The sequence below is a fragment of the Neovison vison genome, chromosome 1 (genome assembly GCF_020171115.1).
Source record: "Neovison vison isolate M4711 chromosome 1, ASM_NN_V1, whole genome shotgun sequence".
Taxonomy (NCBI): Eukaryota; Metazoa; Chordata; class Mammalia; order Carnivora; family Mustelidae; genus Neogale; species Neogale vison.
The window spans coordinates 196,380,531-196,402,421 of record NC_058091.1 but is presented as its reverse complement, the minus strand read 5'-3'; the positions used below and the strand labels follow the sequence as shown (position 1 = coordinate 196,402,421).

Sequence of the window (21,891 nt, the reverse complement as noted above, 5' to 3'; positions counted from 1 at the left end):
CCGGTAAGCACTGCCAAAGGCATTTATGGAGACTGGTAGTACAACAAATTCTGCTGGGCATACTGAACTTCTCAGCCATACTCTATCCTTGCATCATCCTTCCCTGGTCCTCTGGTATGGCTTCTGTACTTTATTTTTGTCCTTAAGCCACCTATGCCTTCTGCACAACTGCCTTGGAGCAGATGGCCTTGATTCTTCCATCACAGAGAACATGGAGGCACTCTGTGTTCACATCCAAGCTTTTCATGCGCTTAAACATTTTTCTTCTCTGTCTTTACTTTCTGTCTCCCAGGCTCAGAGAAGTGCCTCATTCCCATCAAGGTTAATCTGCCTACTGGAATTTTTGTGATGTCTTCCTACTCCTCTGGGATGTTATTCCAGCATTTCATCGTGTCTACTCCTTTACCTCCACATTTTGTCATTCATTACTTTTCCTTCATGCTTAAGTTGTTTCCATCTTAAAGACGGACAAATAAGCAAAAAACAAAACCAAAGAACTTAACTCTTCTCTGCACCATCTTTTCTTCTTCTTCTTCTTTTTTAAAGATTTTATTTATTTATTTGACCGACAGAGATCACAAGTAGGCAGAGAGGCAGGCAGAGAGAGAGGAGGAAGCAGGCTCTCCACTGAGCTGAGAGCCCGATGTAGCACTTGATCCCAGGACCCTGAAACCATGACCTGAGCCGAAGGTGAGGCTTAACCCACTGAGCCACCCAGGCTCAGTGCCGTCAGATGCCCTGTGCCATCTTTTCTTTTAGTCTAACCCTGTCCTTTTTTTTTTTTTTTTTTTTTTCTTGACTCATCACTATGTACCTTGAAGGAATGGTCAGCAGCTCTTGCCTTCCCATGTTAATTTTCCATTCTTTGGACTGTTGAAGTTAGGCTTTCATTTCCACTATGCCCCGTGAAGGTGCTCTACAAAAAGTTACTGGTTCCCTGGTTGCCAAATCTGGTGACCTCTCCAGGCCTCATTTTCTGTGACCTTTCTAAGACATTTAATGCTGACCACTTCCTTCATGAAAACTTCTTTGTTTTCTGGGATACTACTTCCTGATTTTCCTACCTGTGGCACACTCCTTCTTATTCTCCTTTTCTGCCCCTCTTCCTCTGCCCATGTCTTCAGTGCTGATGCTCTCTTTTACCTCCCTTTCAGTAGTGTCACTCATCTGCATGGTTTTCGTTTTGTATACCCAGGTGATTCTGAAATCTGAATCTTCCACGCAGATCCCTGTTTTGTATTCATATCCACATGACCTGATCCTCATAACAGTCCTACAAAATAGTTCTGCTTTCCACATTTATAGGTGAGGAAATTGAAGTGAAGGGATGTTCGGTTATCTCTTTGAGGTCAAGCAGTGAGTTGAGGAGGCAGAATTTGAACTTCTTTCTAAAGTGAGGTCTTTAACTCTGTAATATGCTGTTAATTAAACATCTCCACCTGGCTATCTGAGAGATGTATTAAATATGTCATGCCCCATAACGACTGCCATCCCTATATCCGTTCTCATTATTCCTCCTCTTATACTCTCCCCTGCAACAAAACAAAACAAAAACAAACAAACAAAACCAAGAGAGAGAATTTGAAAACTATATTCTCAATCTCAATGAATGGCATTCTTTCTTCCAGTTATCCAAGCCAGAATGTGTATCAGGAATTGACGTAGACTTCCCTCTGTCATTCCATCTTACAGACCTGTCTGGCCCAAGGAAGCCTCAGTTCCTGGGTATTCTCCCTTTTTAACAGGACTTATAATCATTCCCTCCTTTTCACTTCTTCTGCTGTCTTAGTTGAGAACTTCATATTGATCTGGATTGCCATTATAGTGACAATCTAACTCATTGCTTCCCATATTACCTGAGCTGAATAATAGAGGTTTTTAATTTTTTTTAAATTTTTAATCTGTTGCAGAAGTTTTATAGCATTTAAAAATATGAATTATTGGGAAAAAAAGAAAAAATATGAATTATTGGAAAGCTGAAGTGAAAAACATAAGTGAACTATAAGCTCCATTTTTTAAATAATTAAATTTGATAGCCATAAAATAATTGACAAACTGCTATGAAAGTTTTTAAATACTAATCGTCCACATATATCCTGTCACAGACAGATAACAGTTTGTGGATTGACACTGATCCACAGACAACATTGAGGAGCACTGGTTCATGGTATCTGAGGAAGAGAAATGTCTTTAGTTGTCTCAGATTACCAGATGGGTTCGTTTATTTAAAATGGAAACATGTCAGGATATTCTTTGCTTCTGGCTTACAGATAGCGTGTATATATGGATTAAGAGGTTTTAGAAAATTTCCTGTTTCTTTTTTTTTTTTTCCCAATTTATTTATTTTCAGAAAAACAGTATTCATTATTTTTTCACCACACCCAGTGCTCCATGCAAGCTGTGCCCTCTATAATACCCACCACCTGGTACCCCAACCTCCCACCCCCCCGCCACTTCAAACCCCTCAGACTGTTTTTCAGAGTCCATAGTCTCTCATGGTTCACCTCCCCTTCCAATTTACCCAAATTCCCTACTACTCTCTAACGCCCCTTGTCCTCCATGCTATTGGTTATGCTCCACAAATGAGTGAAACCATATGATAATTGACTCTCTCTGCTTGACTGATTTCACTCAGCATAATCTCTTCCAGTCCCGTCCATGTTGCTACAAAAGTTGGATATTCGTCCTTTCTGATGGAGGCATAATACTCCATAGTGTATATGGACCACATCTTCCTTATCCATTCATCCGTTGAAGGGCATCTTGGTTTTTTCCATAGTTTGGCGACTGTGGCCATTGCTGCTATAAACATTGGGGTACAGATGGCCCTTCTTTTCACGACATCTGTATCTTTGGGGTAAATACCCAGGAGTGCAATTGCAGGGTCGTAGGGAAGTTGGTGCAGCCTTCTTTTCACGACATCTGTATCTTTGGGGTAAATACCTAGGAGTGCAATTGCAGGGTCGTAGGGAAGTTGGTGCAGCCTCTTTGGAAAATTTCCCGTTTCTGTAGGATACCTTCTTTTAGTATAAATAAATCCATTAGAGCAAGGGGTAATCATGTTCCATTACAGTTTAATGCTAAGACCAAAGTGTTTCAATTTAGGAGTCCAAAGCAAAAAAAAAATTTTTAAGGTATTTATTTATTTATTTATTTATTTGACAGAGAGAGAGACAGCAAGAGAGGGAACACAAGCAGGTGGAGTGGGAGAGGGGGAGGCAGGCTTCCTGCAGAGCAGGGAGCCGGATGCAGGGAGCCCAACGCAGGGCTCCATCCCAGGACCCTGAGATCATGACCTGAGCCAAAGGCAGATGCTTAACCCAATGAGCCACCCAGGTGCCCCCAAGGCAAAATTTTCTTAAATAGGTTGGAAGTATAGTCTTCATGGGTTACCTATAACAAGAATGATTTCCCCTGGTTTCATATATTTAATTTGATATTGTACGCATATACAAAAATTTCTCTTTAATGTGCAATAAATTATAGCAGATGAGTCCATATATTCTATTCTGAAAGATTAAAATTCTACATAGCTATTAATCTGAATAGGTGATAAATAACAAAAGTAGGGTATTTGGATTTGTTAGACAAATGACTAAACCCTTATCACAAGATTTGTAATAAATGAACTACAGACAGGTGATGCTTAATGGTCAGATGGTAGAACACTACTTGCCTTTAAAAAAAGGCACTGCTGAGGAATCAAAACACACAAAACCGAAGTTCCAAGGGGTTGTGGGTGTGCTCTAAGTTAACTGAAGTTATACCTAGAGTTAGTTTAGAAATTGATTAAATAAAAAAAGCCATACTGTGCCGACCTCCTTTTTGTCTACATCAGGTCTGACACAGAACAAAACAATATGGGCAAATGCTAAGAGAACATAATTTTCCTATATGAGGTTAAAAAAAAAAGTCAGAAAAAGCCTTTCAGATATTTAAAAAAAGCGAATTAAGCAATTAAGCTTCAGCACTGTACCAGGACTAAAAGATATACACAAAATTTCTAACCCTTGGGAGTTCATTAAGAGTTAAATTCTTTTTAAGTTCAGTTACAGAAATATTTGCTCTGTTAAAGAAGTGAATGACCGGGTGCCTGGGTGGCTCAGTGGGTTAAGCCGCTGCCTTCGGCTCAGGTCATGATCTCAGGGTCCTGGGATGGAGTCCCGCATCGGGCTCTCTGCTCAGCGGGGAGCCTGCTTCCTCCTCTCTCTCTCTCTGCCTGCCTCTCTGCCTACTTGTGATTTCTCTCTGTCAAATAAATAAATAAAATCTTTAAAAAAAAAAAAAGAAGTGAACAACCTCCAAACACATTAACCATCAAAAAACAAAACAAAACAAAAAAACCCCAACACTTTGTCATGAGAAGTAGAAGTTCTATTGGATGTGTAGGAGATGAAATGCCTAAAGCAGGATTTTATAGTCACTCTTCTTTGTAGGTCATTCACAGGAGGTGGGAAAATGGCAGCTTGCTAAACCCACCCCTAGAGTGTGACCAAACGTTTTATTCAAAGACAACTTTATAAAGTAGTAGCATGGCTTGTGTGGAAGTTCAGGATAGAGAGGAGGTAGGAAAATGTAACCTCGTTGGGTTCTCTGTGCTCCCCAAAGCAGAAAGGGGTGACATGTAGGGAAAAGAAATTTTCTTTTTTAAATGTAATTTTTTTAAAAAAGGAGAAACAAAAAGAAAATAACTTTTCTTAATTTTTCTTAATTTATATCGTAGCAACTGAACCTGAGTTATGGAATAACATGTTCACCTGGTAGCCTGGGATGGAAGGGAGAAATGGTGACATTGCTGGCAAGGGGAACAGGGAGAACAGGCACGTGGAGGATAGTTTGAAACAGCAATGTGTTGTTCTCAGAAGAGGAAGCAGTTTGAAGCGGCGAGTACAGCCAGGAATGAAGTGTCTAGTGCTGGCTGGGATATGACCGTAGAGAAGGCTGAAACCGGTGCTTCTCAAGTGGATGTGCACATGAATCACCTGAGGATTTGCTAAAATTCCGTCTCAGGAAAGGGACTTGAGAGTCTGCTCTTCCCTAAATTTGCAAGGTGATGCTGGTGCACTGGTCCACAGACCACACTTGGTTCAAGACTCAATTTTGTCCTAATATTTACTGATACTTTGTTGCATGGATTATGAGTTACCCCTGTTCAGTGTTTGTTGGATATTGCAAAATACATGGCATTTCTGTTAAGGTAGATATTTAGATATTAAATAATTTTATATGTTTTGTTCTGATGATGGTAAAATAATACTCTTCGCAACTTCATTGCCAGGGGCAAATAAAGAATTTAGGTATAAACTCTTATTTTTATTGAATTAGCTGAATAAGATGATGCAGTATAATAATGGGAATAATCTAAAATTAGGAATTAGATTTTTAGACCTGGACTTCAGTATCAGTTGTGTGTTGAAACAACTGTGACTTAATAAAGCTAAATTAACCCATTTCTCTTTTTTGTTTTCTCATGTCTGAAATGGTTATACTTGCCATTTTATAGAATTGTTGTGAGGGTTAGAAATGATAATGTATGAAGTACCTAGCAGAGAAAGATTAATGGAGGTTTCAATCACCAAACTTTTGAGAACCCTTGAAGCTAAATTTCTACTATTCTTAAATAAAGAATATTGGGTGATCTTATCTTAGGAATGATTGATCTGTATGTGATTTATTTACCCTTTTTACTTTTTGTGTCTTGTGTTCTCATTTTTGCCAAGTAATGTTCTTTGTAGTTTATAAGAGCTCTCCTTAACTCAAGATCTACTTATTCTCATGGTATATAATATGGTTTTACAGAGGGGAATATGTTGTGTTTCTGAATGCTCTGGAAGCATGAAATAATAGGTTGGATTGTAGTTATATCTGGTTTTTAGAGTTCTTCCATCTTATTTTTAAATGATTTCTTGATTATGAAAATTTTGTATATAATTTGCCACTTTTGGTTTGTTGTGAAATAGGAACATCCCCCTTACGGAGACAAAAAATAGCCCAGCCTCTTGCTTAACTATTGTTCGAGCCTATAAATAGATACACCAGTTTGTGTTCCCCTGTAGGGAGAATCTTAGTGAAGACTCAGCGAAGAGACCCACAAGTGCCTTAGAAGTAGGATTGAGGCCTTTTAGGCAGGAATTCTGGTGGTTCTGGTGACCAAACCCCAGTTCTCCAGAAGGGGGACATAGAACGTGGGTGGGCACATCTCTGATCTGTGAGGACAGGCACAGCAGTTCTAAAGCCAGGGCCTCGATGGGCCTTTAAAGCTCAAGACAAGGGCCCAGGTTGTTAGGCAGGAGTGTATTAAGGAAATAGTATTTAGTCTCCACTGCCTTTTTTTGATACTAGCTCATTTATTTAGCTTTCTTGTTTCATGACTATGGTATACGTTTATTTATGCTTGAGTTTTTAATGGATGACACAAGGAAATTATAAGCACCTTATAATTATAAGCACATTATAATTATAAGCACCTTCAGTAGCTCTGAGATGGAAATAAGTCTTAGTGATAAAAAAAAGTTCTTAGATTAAATGTGGTTTTGATAGTAGGCATTTTATTAAAAAATTTTTTTTTCTAATTCTGTGCCTTGTCCTTATGTTTTGGTTGTTTAGATCTGCTTCAGCTCCCCAGGAATATGATTGAAAACAGCATGTTTGAGGAAGAACCAGATGTGGTAGATTTAGCCAAAGAGCCCTGTTTGCATCCTCTAGAGCCTGATGAGGTGGAATATGAGCCCCGGGGTTCACGACTGCTGGTGCGGGGTCTTGGTGAGCATGAGATGGATGAGGATGAAGAGGATTATGAGTCATCTGCGAAACTGCTGGGCATGTCCTTCATGAACAGAAGCTCAGGCCTTCGGAACAGTGCAGCTGGCTATAGGCCGAGCCCAGATGGGACTTGTTCTGTACCGTCTGCAAGGACCATGGCGGTCTGTGTTGTTCTTATCGTGGTTGCTGTTTCTATAATCATGGTGATTTATCTACTGCCCAGATGTACCTTTACCAAAGAAGGCTGCCATAAAAAAAACCAATCAATGAGACTAATTCAGCCACTTGCGACAAATGGAAAGGTGTTTCCGTGGGCACAAGTCAGGCTTCCCACCACCATTATGCCACTACGCTATGAACTTAACCTACACCCAAACCTCACCTCGATGACATTCAAGGGTTCTGTGACAATTTCACTTCAGGCTCTTCAGGCCACGTGGAATATCATTCTTCACAGTACAGGCCATAATATTTCGAGAGTGACCTTTATGTCAGCAGTTTCAAGCCAAGAAAAACAAGTTGAGGTCTTGGAATACCCATTTCATGAACAAATTGCCATTGTTGCCCCTGAAACCCTTCTCGAAGGACACAATTATACCTTGAAGATAGAGTATTCAGCGAATATATCTAGTTCTTACTATGGGTTTTATGGAATCTCCTACACAGATGAAAGTAATGAGAAAAAGTATGTAGTCTTCCTAAATGATTCTACTTCTTTGCTCTGTGATGACTTACATAATATGGATTCCTTTGCCTGCACCAAGAGACATTAACTGGATTTTTTTTTTTTTTTAGGAGGTTATGTGCAAAATAGTAGAATGGTGATTTGGAAGAATATACTTTTTCTGTCTTAGTCAAAGTCATTAGCAACTATGTCATGGAGGGACTTAGGCAGGTGGGTGGGAAGAAATGGATGAAGATTATTTCAATTATAGTCTCTAGCACAAAATCTTAAGTTATTTTGAGCTTTTAATGCTGGTGAATCTAGTTTTCAGTCACCTCACGGGATCTCAGTGGATGCAAAAAAGAATTTTGATTTTTTTTAAGACCTATTTTCCTAACGTGCAGAGCTTTTAGGAGGTGCTTAGTGAGATGGAGAAAGAGGGCAGGAAGAACATTTGTATGCTTACATATATCATTTTTAGTGTCCTTAATATTTGCTTTCATTAAAAAAGTCACTTGTTTTGGATTTCTGATGGAATTTTTAAAAAAATCTAGGAGAGACTTAATTTGGTTTTTAAAAAAGGTGATTCAAAACATAAAAGTACTCAGCCCCCTATTTAGACTGCTATTTTTCACTTGAATCTTAGTATTCATAGTATATATGAATATGGAAAGATGCAGTGTACACTGCATACAGGTTATTCTTAAGTAGCAATAATGTCATTTCTCTTAATGTACATGAAATCTTATTAGAGCTGTTTAATTTGATTGGCACATTCTCTCATATTACTTTGTAAGCCAGTTTTTGAATTACTGATGCTAGCCGTTTGGCAAATGTATGTTGGTGTATTGAGAAAAATAGAATAGCAATGAACATTTAAAATCTATCTTAGGGAAATGGTTTGAACCTTCTTAAATGATGAAAGACAAAGCAAGATCTATATACCTATGCAGAAAAGTAATTATTTTCTTTGCCTTTATCTTTAAAAAAAAAAAAAAAAAAGGCATTCTGGAGCTTGCTTGAGATCTGATGTTAAAAACAAATTTATGACTGTGAGATGTGGGGATGGGTACTGCCAGAGGTGAATGTGACCCACGATAGGTTCACACCCATTTCCTTTGTGGGCCAATGTTTCTTTCCTTTTTACTTTTCACTCTGATCTAGAACTTTAGTTGAACTTCACTTGTTCAAATTCAGTTCTCTATTAAAGAGAACTGAACTGTAATAGAGTAAACAGGATTCCCCTCCATAAAGGGTAAATTTATAATTATGGCAGCTCATGGCTTCTTGCCTTTATTTCTCCCTTTATGATCATCATCTCTAGGAACTACAGGATATACATAAAAACAATGCAAACAAACCTGGAAGACAAATCCTGTGGTCATCTCTTCTAATCAGATTATTGCCCTTGGAGTCCCTTGGGCCAACTACTATCTAATGGAAGGAATAAATGTATGGCAGAGAAAGGTGATTTGGGGTATGGTCACTTGTTGATTCTTGCCATGGGCTAGATCAAGTTGTGGAAAATGCTAGAAAAATAGAGAAGACAATTCCTTAAAAATAAGAAATAGAATATTATTTTAAAAAGTGTTTTTAAATATATTAAAACAAGTTAGTATGTGAAATACTGCTGTTAAAAAAGTATATAAATCTGTTAACCTGCCTGCTTCAGTAAAATGAATGCCCCACATGGTTGTATATCTTGATGGAAGGTAAGAGTTGAGAAGATTGTTTACCTTTCAAGGTATCTGAGAACTGTAATTCAAAGCAATATTTTTGGTTTCTCTCCAGCTTTTAATTTTGCATGATTCTATTAGAGAAATTTTTTGCATGCCCCCTCCAAAGTGTAATAAGAATAACTACTTAAACAACTAGATAAAATAATTAAGGGATATGTTCCTTATTGATGGGAAAATCAGATTATATGTAAATGTCAAACATATATTTGTGGTCAGGGAACTTTACCGATATCATCTAAGATGTAGACATCAATGACTCTAAGATATAGGGTCATTGAACTTGGAGTTCACTCTAGAAGGTGTTGATGATATACTTAAGGTTCTAGATAATAAACTGATACTAAAAGAACTAGTAAACAAATTTAGGATGGGGATGTGTTTTATTTCTTTGTCCTTCAGTTTTTCAGTCCTTTTTCTTGAACTCTTCAAGCATCCTCTTAACTGGTCTCCTGGCCTCCAGACTTGCCACTTTATCCCCTACTCTTCTCTTGTCACCATCTTACACACAGTTTCCAGGCACATATTTCTAGAAATACACATTTAACCATGTTGATCTTTGGTTTAAGATCCTTTGGCACTTCCTCTTTTCTAATAGGATTCAGTTCAAGATTTCAACAGATCTGGCCCTTGTTTTATCTCCTATCCCTCACCTGCCATAATGAACTTCATGTGACTCTCCTGAATTCCAGTGATGATAATAATATTTACTGAGAACCAAAGTGCTAGAAACTTTTCCAAGCACTTTCTGTGTTTAGTCTTTGATCTTTTCAAACCCACCAAGAGGTGGATATTAATATTTCATTCATTTTACAGGTAATGAGACAGAGGCACATAAAGCAACTCATCTAACATCGGCTAGCAAGTAGCAGAGGGGGACCTCAATGTCATTTTCACTAGAAGCTCTGTTCTTAACCACAGTGATGTACTGGCTCCCTAGTTCACACCACCTTTTCATTTACCCATTGTTACTCCCAGTGGTTAGAATTCTGTTGCATGACCCCCAGCTAATTCATAATTGTCTTCAGCACTTCAGGTAATGCTCAAAGTGCAGCTAATATTTCTGAAAGCAAAGGAAATCACTAATGAAAGCATAAGCTTCAGGGTATTCAACATAGATAGGATAGATTATAAGTATCCTCAAGCAGCAGCCTTCTCAAAGCGACTTTTATGTAAAAGTTATTATTGCATCCCTTTGAACAGTAATTTAAAATTTTCTTTGTCTCGGAACATTATAATCCAATTTTTATCTAATAAAGCAGTGGTCTAAGTAGACTATATGCATGTTACAGATATTATTAAACTTTATCCCCTGGTCCCTTGTGGCCCTGTTCCATAGTTTTCTGTTAAGTAGGTAAGAATTTGGGAGTGAAGAAATTGAGTATTAGCAACATAATATGTTTAAATTGTTTCCTGTATATTGATTGCTATCTTTTGTGCAGTTTACTCAATAGAAACAATTAAATGGGCAAATCCTTATGGGAGGGAACAAAGGCAAGATAATTATAAGTGTGAATGAAGAGTTATGACTATCTAGCATTGGTAATAAACATCTATGTTGGACTTTGTGCCAGACAAGTAGTTTTTATTTTGAATAGACTTAATAGATTCTAACAAAACCCCTAACTGTTTGGCAGAGGATCCTACCTCAGTCCTAAGTTAATGAATAAGGAAACCGAGGAGTATGTTATTGATTTGCCTGAAGTCACATGCAGGGTTTGGGTCTTCTTACTCTAAATCCCACACTCTTTTCTGTATGTCTTTTCGAAGTGGAAACTAAGCCATAAGCAAGTGAGGCCATCATGTCCAGAGGGGTGATTGTACATGTGCCATATTGACTTGTACCTAAAATATGTGCAACAGGGCCATACTTGCCCTCATTACTCTATGGCCATGTTGGGATGATTTCCCAATTGCAGATCTCTTTTATTCCTCTGTTTTAATTGAAAATCTGATTTTCTCTTCTTTTTCTTTTTATGCTCTTCTCCCAACTTTTAAATGAGGACTTTCGTATGATTTTAAGTCTCATATGTTGTTGCTGTGCTGTAGGAAAGGGAGGAAATATTTTTATTCACTTCCGAAGATTGTGAAGGAGACCATCATACTACAGAGCACCTAGGGGTCTTTTTGTTTGTTTTTTTTTTTTTAGTCTTCATGGAAGTGTAAGTAGTAAGTTTAAGGTTTAGTGTTGTGAAGCCAGAGTCTGGGTAGTTGATTGATGGCAATTAATGACCACCTTTCATACTGATGTCCATCTGAAACCTTTTTAAGACCTCAGTAGCCCACTGTAGGCTACCTTTGTGGCTTATCTCCAGCCATCCTGGACAGCCACCTCCAGTCCCTGAGTATCCATCACTCTGTCTTGTGCTTCCCACTTTTTCTGCAGTGTCCTTTCTTCCCTTCTCCACCTTTTCAAATATTCCTCATTTTTTAAGACTGTTGAAATTTTGTCACCAGTTTCCATACGGTATCTCAACTGCTACTCAGAATTTGTTTCTTATCCTTTGTTTCCACTGCTTTATTTTCATTATTAATGACATGGTTTACAGCCTGACAGGTATCTGTTCATCATATAACCTGTGCCTCTCCCAGCTGATTGCAGATCCTTTAATGACTGGGATTTACCAGGTTTATCTTAGTGTCCCCAGTACTTGGCAAGATGCCTTCAATAGTAGGTGCTCAATAACTGTGGATGAATTTACATTTGTTTTAGGTACTTTGCAGCAACTCAGTTTGAACCCCTGGCAGCAAGATCTGCTTTTCCTTGTTTTGATGAACCAGGATTTAAAGCCACATTTATCATCAGGATCATAAGGGATGAGCAATACACTGCTTTATCAAATATGCCTAAGGTACTGTTCTGTTCCTTAATGTAAAACCTTTGAGTGGATCTCTTTCTTTGTAATTAATACTTGAATTCCTCTTTGTGATAATGTTTAGAATGATTAAAATTATATACATTCTTATTCCTTCTTAAGATACTTAAGTAAAAGTTAAAATATACATTGGAATAATTAAGAAGTCAGCCCAAGGAGCAGTTGAAGGAAGAGGAAGACCTGCTGGATGTGGAATGTGTGGGCAGGAAATGGTAGTGTGTGCCATATACTAAAGCTGTACAAATAATAATATTATATGAACTAGTACTAAAGATCCCAGTGGTATTTTCTGAGATGTGTATTTGCTATTCTAAAAAGTGATACATGATAGTGTTGAATCATGACTGACCTTCGTGTTTTTTTGGTTATTTGAAAAATCTCTATGGTAATGTGGAGGTTTAACAAGAGCGTGTACCTGTTTCTTAGATGTAAATTCTGTGTGAGAGGCAGTGAGGATGAAACAAAGCAGAATTTCTTTTATGCTAAACAGAGGCTAGGGTTTTGTTTTTTTCCTTGACACGTGAGTGCCATGTGGAACCCATGTGGTTAGTAGAGAGGAACAGCCACATCTACCAGACTATGGAGTCAACTTTTGTAGAGAAGAGAGGATGTGATCCGTCCTTCAATAGGGACATCACTTCAGCAGCTCCACTCCTAGCCATACTCTTCACCTTAATTTTCCTTTAAAAGAGGGGAGATACCTACTTGCCTAATATCCCAAAACGTATCTTAATTCATGGTCAGAAAATCTTGCAACGTTGCATGCATTCTCTCATCTTGTGTCTACTGCATACTTCTCTAGTGACTTATCACATTTGATTCTGCTAAGCTTTCTTAAGCCATCAACATGGCACTTTAAAAAAGCTGTTTCAGATCTTTCAGAGGGCTATCCTATCTGTAGCTCCTTCTTCTGAATTTGTAGCAGTAGAGTGGAGCACTCCTACATCATAAGGAAGGATTTGGTTTGGGTGGTATTTTAAAGGGGAAAGACAGAACCACTGATATTCACTATTTCTAAGTTACATTTATTTAAAGTGGATCTTTTGAAATTAAAATTCCTTAAAGATTTTCACTGTACTCAGTATATTTGCATGATGAGGCACAATGGAGCAGGTTGAGAGTAAAAGCCGTGCTCTGTTTAGAGTAAGAGTCATGCTCTCTTGTGCTGAGAGACTAAAATATGCCAACATCTTCCCTACTTGTCTCCTATTTGAATTTTCAACTTCTTAGTTTGTTACTGTCATTTATTCCCATAGTTAACTAGATATCTTTTCCCCTTTGCTTGTAGAATTCATCAGTCATCATGGAAGATGGACTCGTTCAAGATGAGTTTTCTGAGAGTGTGAAAATGAGCACTTACCTTGTTGCATTCATTGTTGGGGAGATGAAGAACCTGAGTCAGGATGTAAATGGAACCCTGGTATGTTGTTGTAGTAATTGTCTTGAAAGCCTGTTTCATAAGAGGTTAAGAGAGATTCTTTAATGACTTCTGACAGCTGCTTTATGAAGGAAAATAAGCTTTTTAAAAAAATTTTAAATTTAAATTCAATTAACATAAAATATATTATTTGTTTCAGGGTACAGGTCCATGATTCATCAGTCTTATATAATACTCAGTGCTCCTTACAACACATACATTCCCCAGTGTCCATCACCCAGTTATCCCATCCCTACCCCACCCTCCCCTCCAGCATTGTTTCCTATGATTTAGAGATCTTATGGTTTGTCTCCCTCTCTAGTTTTGTCTTGTTTCATTTCTTCCTCTCTTCCCCTATGATTCTCTGCCTTGTTTCTTCAGTTCCACATAGGAAAATAAGCTTTTGGATCACAACTCTGACAACTTATGCTAGAAATATTACTTTTTGCTTAGTTTTATTTACTTTCATTAATTAAATACCCAGGTCAATAATTTTCAAGTTTCCTTTAATTTTACTTCTACAAGAGAATTCCAGTAAGACAGTATATGTATAACAAAGCTTCTATAACTGGGCTGCACAATATGGTAGTCAAGGGCTTTATGTGGTTTCTCATTTAAATTAACTAAAATTAGATGATAGCATCATGGATGAATAATGTGTCCCTCATTCATGTCCTCTCACCCCAACAATAATTGACATCTGTTCATGGACAAAAATGGAAGCTATGGGATCCAGCACCATATGCCAAAGGACCTGGGAGGAATCTTGCCCACCGATGCATCAGGTACTAGGCATATAGACCATGGTCCTGGCTGTGGACCCTGTAATGGCATGTTAAATAGCTCTCTAGCCCTCTTGGCCGTGGTGTGGGATCATTTGAGAAATACTGTCTTAGATAGTAACACCTGGACAAAATAGCCTTTGTGGAAGTCCACATTTCTAGCCAAAAAGTTCAGCACTCTTGGAGGAAAGAAATGCAAGTTTGGATGCATTGGCAAGAGCAGTTACTAAAGAGTGGAGGAGGTGACTGCTACTTCAGATGTGAAGACAATAATGTAAAACTTCAAGGGACATGAAAAATCAAGAAAACATGACAACACCAGAGAATTACAATAGTCTTCCAGTAACAGATCCCAAAAACATGGAGGAGATCTGATTTACCCAACAAAGAATTCAAAATAGCTTTTTTTAAGGAAACTTAATGAGGTATAAGAAAACACAAAAAGAATTCAGTGGAATCTAGAAACAATACATGAACAAAATGAGAGTTGTAACAGATAGAGAAATCGTAAGAAAGAATTTATTCTGGGGCTGAAAAATACAATGAGTGAAATAAAAAAAGGGGAAGTAGAGAACATCTATAGTAGAATGGATCAAGCAAAAGAAAGAATCTGTGAGTTAGAGGACAGGAAAGTTGAGGGGCGCTTGGATGGCTCATTGGGTTAAGCATCCAACTCTTGATTTCATTTAAGGTCATGAGCTCAGGGTCCTGGGATGGAGCCCCATGATGAGCTCCCCATGAACAGGGAACATGCTCAAGGATTCCTCCTCTCCCCCTATCCCCCAGCCTGGCACATGCACTGCCCCCCCAAGCCCAAATAAATCTTTAAAAGGAAAAAAAAAAAAGAGAGAGACAGGAAAGCTGATATTATCCAGCAAGAGAACAAATAAAAGTGGAGAAAAGACCAAAGAAAGCCCGATTTATAGGATACCATCAAAGAAACAATTTGTGAATTATTGGAGTTCCAAAAGGAAGAGACGGAGGAGGGGGGCAGAAAGCTTATTCAAAAGAAGTAATGGCTGACAGCTATCCAAATATGGTGAGAAATTTGGATAATCAAGTTTATGAAATTGACAGGTTATCAAGCAAACAGCTTGAAGAGAGACATGATAATAAAACTGTCAAAAAAATCAAAGAGAATCTTAAAAGGATCAAAAGAAGAGAAGCTTGTATCTTTCAAGGAATATGTCTATCAGTGGATTCTCTGCAGAGAACTTAGCAACCAGAAGAGTCAGATGAGTCAGGTGCTGAAAGAAAGAACTGCCAGTCAAAGTACTCTTGTCTGACAAAGTTTTCCTACAGAAATGAAAGAGAGATAGACTTTCCCAGACAAAAGCTGAAGGAGTCCTTCACCATTCGCTCTCCCTTAAAAAGTGCTGAAAGGAGTGCTTCCAGCTGAAATAAAAGGACACTAATTAGTAAAATGAAAATACACAACACACTGGTAAAGGTAAGTATATACCAAATTCAGAATACTCATACAGTATCATGTGGTGGTGTATGCATCCAACAGAATGCATAAAAAGCAGTTCTGAGAAGGATGTTTTGAGTGATAAATGCCTATGTTAAGAAACAAGAAAGATCCCAAATAAACAACCCGATTTTATACCTCAAGGAACCAGAAAAAGAACAAACTAAATTCAAAGTTAACAGAAGAAAGGAAATAACAAAGATCAGAAGACAAATAAATGAAAGAGGTAACAGAGAAACATTAGAAAAGATCAGTGAAACTGGAGCCAAGTTTTTTTTTTTTTTTGAAAAATAAATAAAAATGACAGACCTTTACTTGAACTAAGAAAATATGAGATTCAAAATCGGAAATGAAAGAGGCATTACCATTGATAACACAGAAATACAAAGGAACATAAGAGACTACTATGAGCAATTATAGGCCAATAAAATGGATAATCTAGAAAAAATGGATAAATTCCTAGAAACATACAACCTAACAAGACTGAGTCATGAAGACATAAAACATCTGAACGGATCAGAAATGAGTAAAGAGATTGAATCAGTAATCAAAAACCTCCCAGCAAAGAAAGTCCAGGATCAGGTGGTCTCTCTGGTGAATTCTACCAAACATTAAAGAAAAATTAATGCCAATTCTTCTCAAACTCTAAATAATTGTAAATGAGGAAATACTTCCTGACTTACTTTACGAGACTAGCATTACCCTCATATCGAAGCCAGATAAGGACATCAGAAGAAAACTATAGGCCAATGTCCCTGATGAATATACATGCAGTAGATGTCTCTGCACAAAGTTCTTAAGAAAATGTTAGCAAATTGAATTCAGTAGCACATTAAAAGGATCATAGACCATGATCAAAGGGGATTTATCGCTGGGATACAAGATGTTTCATCATATGCAAATCCTAAATATGATACAGCACATTAATAGAATGAGAGATAAGTAGCACATGATCATCTCACTAGCTGCAGAAAAAGTATTTGACAAAGTACAGTTTCCTTTCCTGATTAAAAAACTCTAAACAAATTAGGTATAGAAGAGTATAACTCAACATAATAAAAGGTCATATGACAAACCCACAGGTAACATTATACTCAACAGTGAAAGGCTGAAGATCAGGAACAAGAAAAGGGTGCCCACTCTCACCACTCTTACTTAAAATAGTACTTGAAATCTTAGCTGGAGAACTTAGACAAGGAAAAAGAAATGCGGAGGGGTCAAGATGGAGGAGAAGTAGCAGGCTGAGACTACATCAGGTAACAGGAGATCAGCTAAGTAGCTTATCAATCCACTGCGAACACCTACAAATCCAATAGGAGATCGAAGAGAAGAAGAGCAACAATGCTAGAAACAGAAAATCGACTACTTTCTGGAAGGTAGGACCAGTGAAATGAATCCAAAGCCATGGGAAGATAGACCGCGGAGGGAGGGGCCAGCTCCCGGCAAGTGGTGGAAGAATGGAGGACAAAATCAGGACTTTTAAAAGTCTGCTCCACTGAGGGACATTGCTCCAGAGGCTAAACCGGGGTGAAGCCCACGTGGGGTCAGCGTGGCCCCAGGTCCTGTTGGGTCACAGAAGGATCAGGGGTGTCTGAGTGTCACAGAGCTCGCAGGTATTAGAGCGGGGAAGCCAGCTACAGAGACGGAGCTGAGGAGTGAGCTCTCAACTCGGGCTTACCTTGAACAGTAGTCCGTGACACAGGCCACTGCTTTATGAGGGAGGTCCCCACAAGATCCGAGGAGGCATCCCCTGGGGGAGCTCAGGGATCTGCGGGGTTCGGAGACTCCAGGCGGAGCTGTGTGCCAGAGACAGAGACGCTTGGTCACAGGCTGGGTGAGCTCGGAGTGCAGCCGGAGGCCAGGGAGACGGGAATGATTAAGCGCTTTTCTCCAAGCGCGGCCAGAGGCCAGGGAAAGGGGAGTGATTGGGCGCTTTTCTCTGAGGGCGCACTGAGGAGTGGGACTCCGAGCTCTGGGCTCCTCTGCGCCAGAGACTAGGAGGCCGCCATATTCATTCCCATCCTCCGGAATTGTACGGAAAGCGTTCAGGGATCAAAAGCTCCCGAAAGCGAACCTGAGTGGATTACTTAGCCTGGCCACTTAAGGGTGTGGTGCAATTTCGCCTCAAGCAAAGACACTTGAGAATCACAACAGGCCCCTCCCCCAGAAGATCAACAAGAAATCCAGCCAAGACCAAGTTCACTTATCAAGGAGAACAGCAGAATTCCAGAGGAGAAAACAAAGCATGGAATTCATGGTTTTCTCCCCATGATTCTTTAGTCTTTAAGTTAATTAATTTTTTTAAATTTTTTTCTTCTGCTAAATTTTTGTTTAACTTTTACCCTTTCCTCTTAATGTTTTTAACTAGATTATCTTAAAAATACATTTCATTAAAAAAAAATATAATAATCTTTTTTGAACCTTCATTATTATAGTCATATTTTATCCTTCATTGTATCTAACTTTATTTTTTGTATATACATAGGGGTTTTTCTTCTAAAAAAATTTGGGGTACAACTTCTTTTAATAGATCCGAGGGTATATCAAAATATACCCTAAATATTTTGTTATTATTTTATTAAAATATTTTAATATTAAATACCCTAAATATCAAAATATACCCTAAATCTAGCTCTGGGCTTGTTCTAGTCTCCAGCCCAAGCAAATTCTCTCCACTTTCTTTTTCTTTATTCTCCTAACCAACTTACTTTATCAACTCCTTTTTTAGAAATTTAAAAAAAAAAAAGTTTTTTTTCCCCATCTTTATAGGCATATTCCATCCCTTCATTGTGTTTACCCTTACATATGTTTTTCATTCTTTAAAATTTTGGGAGGGGGGGTGCCTGGGTGGCTCAGTGTCTTAAAGCCTCTGCCTTCAGCTCAGGTCATGATTCCAGAGTGCTGGGATCGAGCCCCATATCGGGCTCTCTGCTCAGCGGCGAGCCTGCTTCTCCCCTCTCACTCTGCCTGCCTCTCTGCCTACTTGTGATCTCTCTCTCTCTGTCAAACAAATAAATAAACTAAAATTTTGGGAGGTAGTTTCTTCTAAGAGACCAAAATACTCCCAAAATTAAGTGGGTGACCCTGTACTAGTCACGAATCTAATATATATATATATATATTTTTTTCTTTATTTCTTTTCTTTTTCTAATTTTTTTTTTCTGAACTTCTTTTTATCCCCTTTCTCTCCCCCCCATGATTTGGGGTCTCTTTTGATTTGGCTAAAGCACATTTTCCTGGGGTGTTTGCCACCCTTTTAGGATTTTACTTGCTCCTTCATATATTCTTATCTGGACAAAATGACAAGGCGGAAAAACTCACCACAAAAAAAAAAAAAAAGAACAAGAGGCAGTACCGAAGGCTAGGGACCTAATCAATACGGATATTGGTAATATGTCAGATCTAGAGTTCAGAATGATGATTCTCAAGGTTCTAGCCAGGCTCGAAAAAGGCATGGAAGATATTGGAGAAACCCTCCCTGGAGAGATAAAAGCCCTTTCTGGAGAAATAAAAGAACGAAAATCTAAGCAAGTTGAAATCAAAAAAGCTATTAATGAGGTGCAATAAAAAATGGAGGCTCTTACTGCTAGGATAAACGAGGTAGAAGACTTAGTGATATAAAAGACCAAATGATAGAGAATAAAGAAGCTGAGCAAAAGACAAACAAATACTGGACCATGAGGGGAGAAATGGAGAGATAAGTGACACTATAAGATGAAACAACATTAGAATAATTGGGATTCCAGAAGAAGAAGAAAGCGGGGAACAGAAGGTATATTGGAGAGAATTATTAGAGAGAATTTCCCTAATATGGTAAAGGGAACAAGCATCAAAATCCAGGAGGAGCAGAACCTCCCTCAAAATCAATAAGAATATGTCCACACCCCGTCACCTAATAGTAAAATATACTAAAGTCTTAGCAACAAAGAGAAAATCCTGAAAGCAGCCCAGGAAGAGAAGTCTGTAACATACAATGGTAAAAATATTAGATTGGCAGTGGACTTATCCACAGAGACATGGCAGGCCAGAAAGAGCTGGCATGATATATTCAGAGCACGAAACGAGAAAAACATGTAGCCAAGAATACTATATCTAGCTAGGCTATCATTGAAAACAGAAGGAGAGATAAAAACTGAAAGAATGTTCAAACACCAAACCAGCTCTACAGGAAATATTGAAAGGGGTCCTCTAAGCAAAGAGAGAGCCTAAAAGTAGTAGATCAGAAAGGAATAGAGACAATATAGAGTAACAGTCACCTTACAGGCAATACAATGGCACTAAATTCACATCTCTCAATAGTTACCCTGAATGTTAATGGGTTAAATGCCCCAATCAAAAGACATAGGGTATCAGAATGGATAAAAGAACAAAACCCATCAATATGTTGCCTACAAGAAACTCATTTTAGACCCGAAGACACCTCCAGACTTAAAGTGAGGGGGTGGAAAACAATTTACCATGCTAATGGACATCAAAAGAAAGCTGGGGTGGCAGTCCTTGTATCAGATCAATTAGATTTTAAGCCAAAGCCTCTAATAAGAGATGAGGAAGGACACTATATCATATTCAAAGGATCTAGCCAACAAGAAGCTCTAACAATTTTCAATATCTATGCCCCTAACATGGGAGCAGCCAACTATATAAACCAATTAATAACAAAATCAAAGAAACACATTGACAATAATACAGTAATAGTAGGGGACTTTAACACTCCCCTCACTGAAATGGACAGATCATCCAAGCAAAAGATCAACAAGGAATTAAAGGCCTTAATTGACACACTGGAACAGATGGACATCACAGATATATTCAGAACATTCCATCCCAAAACAACGGAATACATATTCTTCTCTAGTGCATGTGGAACATTCTCCAGAATAGATCACCTCCTGGGTCATAAAGCAGGTCTCAACCAGTATCAAAAGATTGGGATCATTTCCTGCACATTTTCAGACCACAGTGCTCTGAAGCTAGAACTCAGTCACAGGAGGAAATTTGGAAAGAACCCAAATACATGGAGACTAAACAGTATCCTTCTAAAGAATGAATGGGTCAACCAGGAAATTAAAGAAGAATTGAAAAAAATTCATGGAAACAAATGATAATGAAAACACAACTGTTCAAAATCTGTGGGACACAGCAAAGGCAGTCCTGAGAGGAAAATATATAGCAATACAAGCCTTTCTCAAGAAACAAGTAAGGTCTCAAATACACAACCTAACCGTACACCTAAAGGAGCTGGAGAAAGAACAACAAAGAAAACCTAAACCCAGCAGGAGAAGAGAAATAATAAAGGTCAGAGCAGAAAACAGTGAAATAGAAACCAAAAACAAAACAAAAAAACCATAGGAAAAATCAATGAACCTAGGAGCTGGTTCTTTGAAAGAATTAATAAGATTGATAAACCCCTGGCCAGACTTATAAAAAAAAAAAAGAGAGAGAGAGAGAGAGAGAGAGAAAGGATGCAAATAAATGAAATCATGAATGAAATAGGAGAGATCACAACCAACAGCAAAGAAATACAAACAATTATAAGAACATACTATGAGCAACTCTACACCAACAAATTTGATAATCTGGAAGAAATGGATGCATTCCTGGAGACATATAAACTACTACAACTGAACCAGGAAGAAATAGAAAACCTGAACAGACCCATAAACAGTAAGGAGATTGAAACAGTCATCAAAAATCTCCAAACAAACAAAAGCCCAGGGCTAGATGGCTTCCCAGGGGAGTTCTACCAAACATTTAAAGAAGAACTAATTCCTATTCTCCTGAAACTGTTCCAGAAAATAGAAATGGAAGGAAAACTTCCAAATTCATTTTATGAGGCCAGCATCACCTTGATCCCAAAACCAGACAAGGATCCCATCAGAAAAGAGAACTACAGACCAATATCTTTGATGAACACAGATGCAAAAATTCTCACCAAAATACTAGCCAGTAGGATCCAACAGTACATTACAAGGATTATTCACCACGACCAAGTGGGATTTATCCCAGGGCTTCAAGGTTGGTTCAACATCCGCAAATCAGTCAATGTGATACAACACATCAATAAAAGAAAGAACAAGAACCATATGATACTCTCAATAGATGCTGAAAAAGCATTTGACAAAGTACAGCATCCCTTCCTGATCAAAACTCTTCAAAGTGTAGGAATAGAGGGCACATACCTCA

The 21,891-nt window shown here is 38.2% G+C and overlaps 1 protein-coding gene across 1 annotated transcript in view; it reads left to right on the top strand.

Moving 5' to 3' along the window:
* Positions 1-21,891, top strand: part of LOC122917317 (leucyl and cystinyl aminopeptidase) — a 99,844-nt gene that overhangs the window by 32,690 nt on the left and 45,263 nt on the right. Inside the window, exons 2-4 of the mRNA XM_044265050.1 lie at positions 6,607-7,447; positions 11,876-12,014; positions 13,327-13,458. Coding sequence (XP_044120985.1) covers positions 6,607-7,447; positions 11,876-12,014; positions 13,327-13,458 — 1,112 coding nt within the window. The remainder of the gene's footprint in view (positions 1-6,606; positions 7,448-11,875; positions 12,015-13,326; positions 13,459-21,891) is intronic.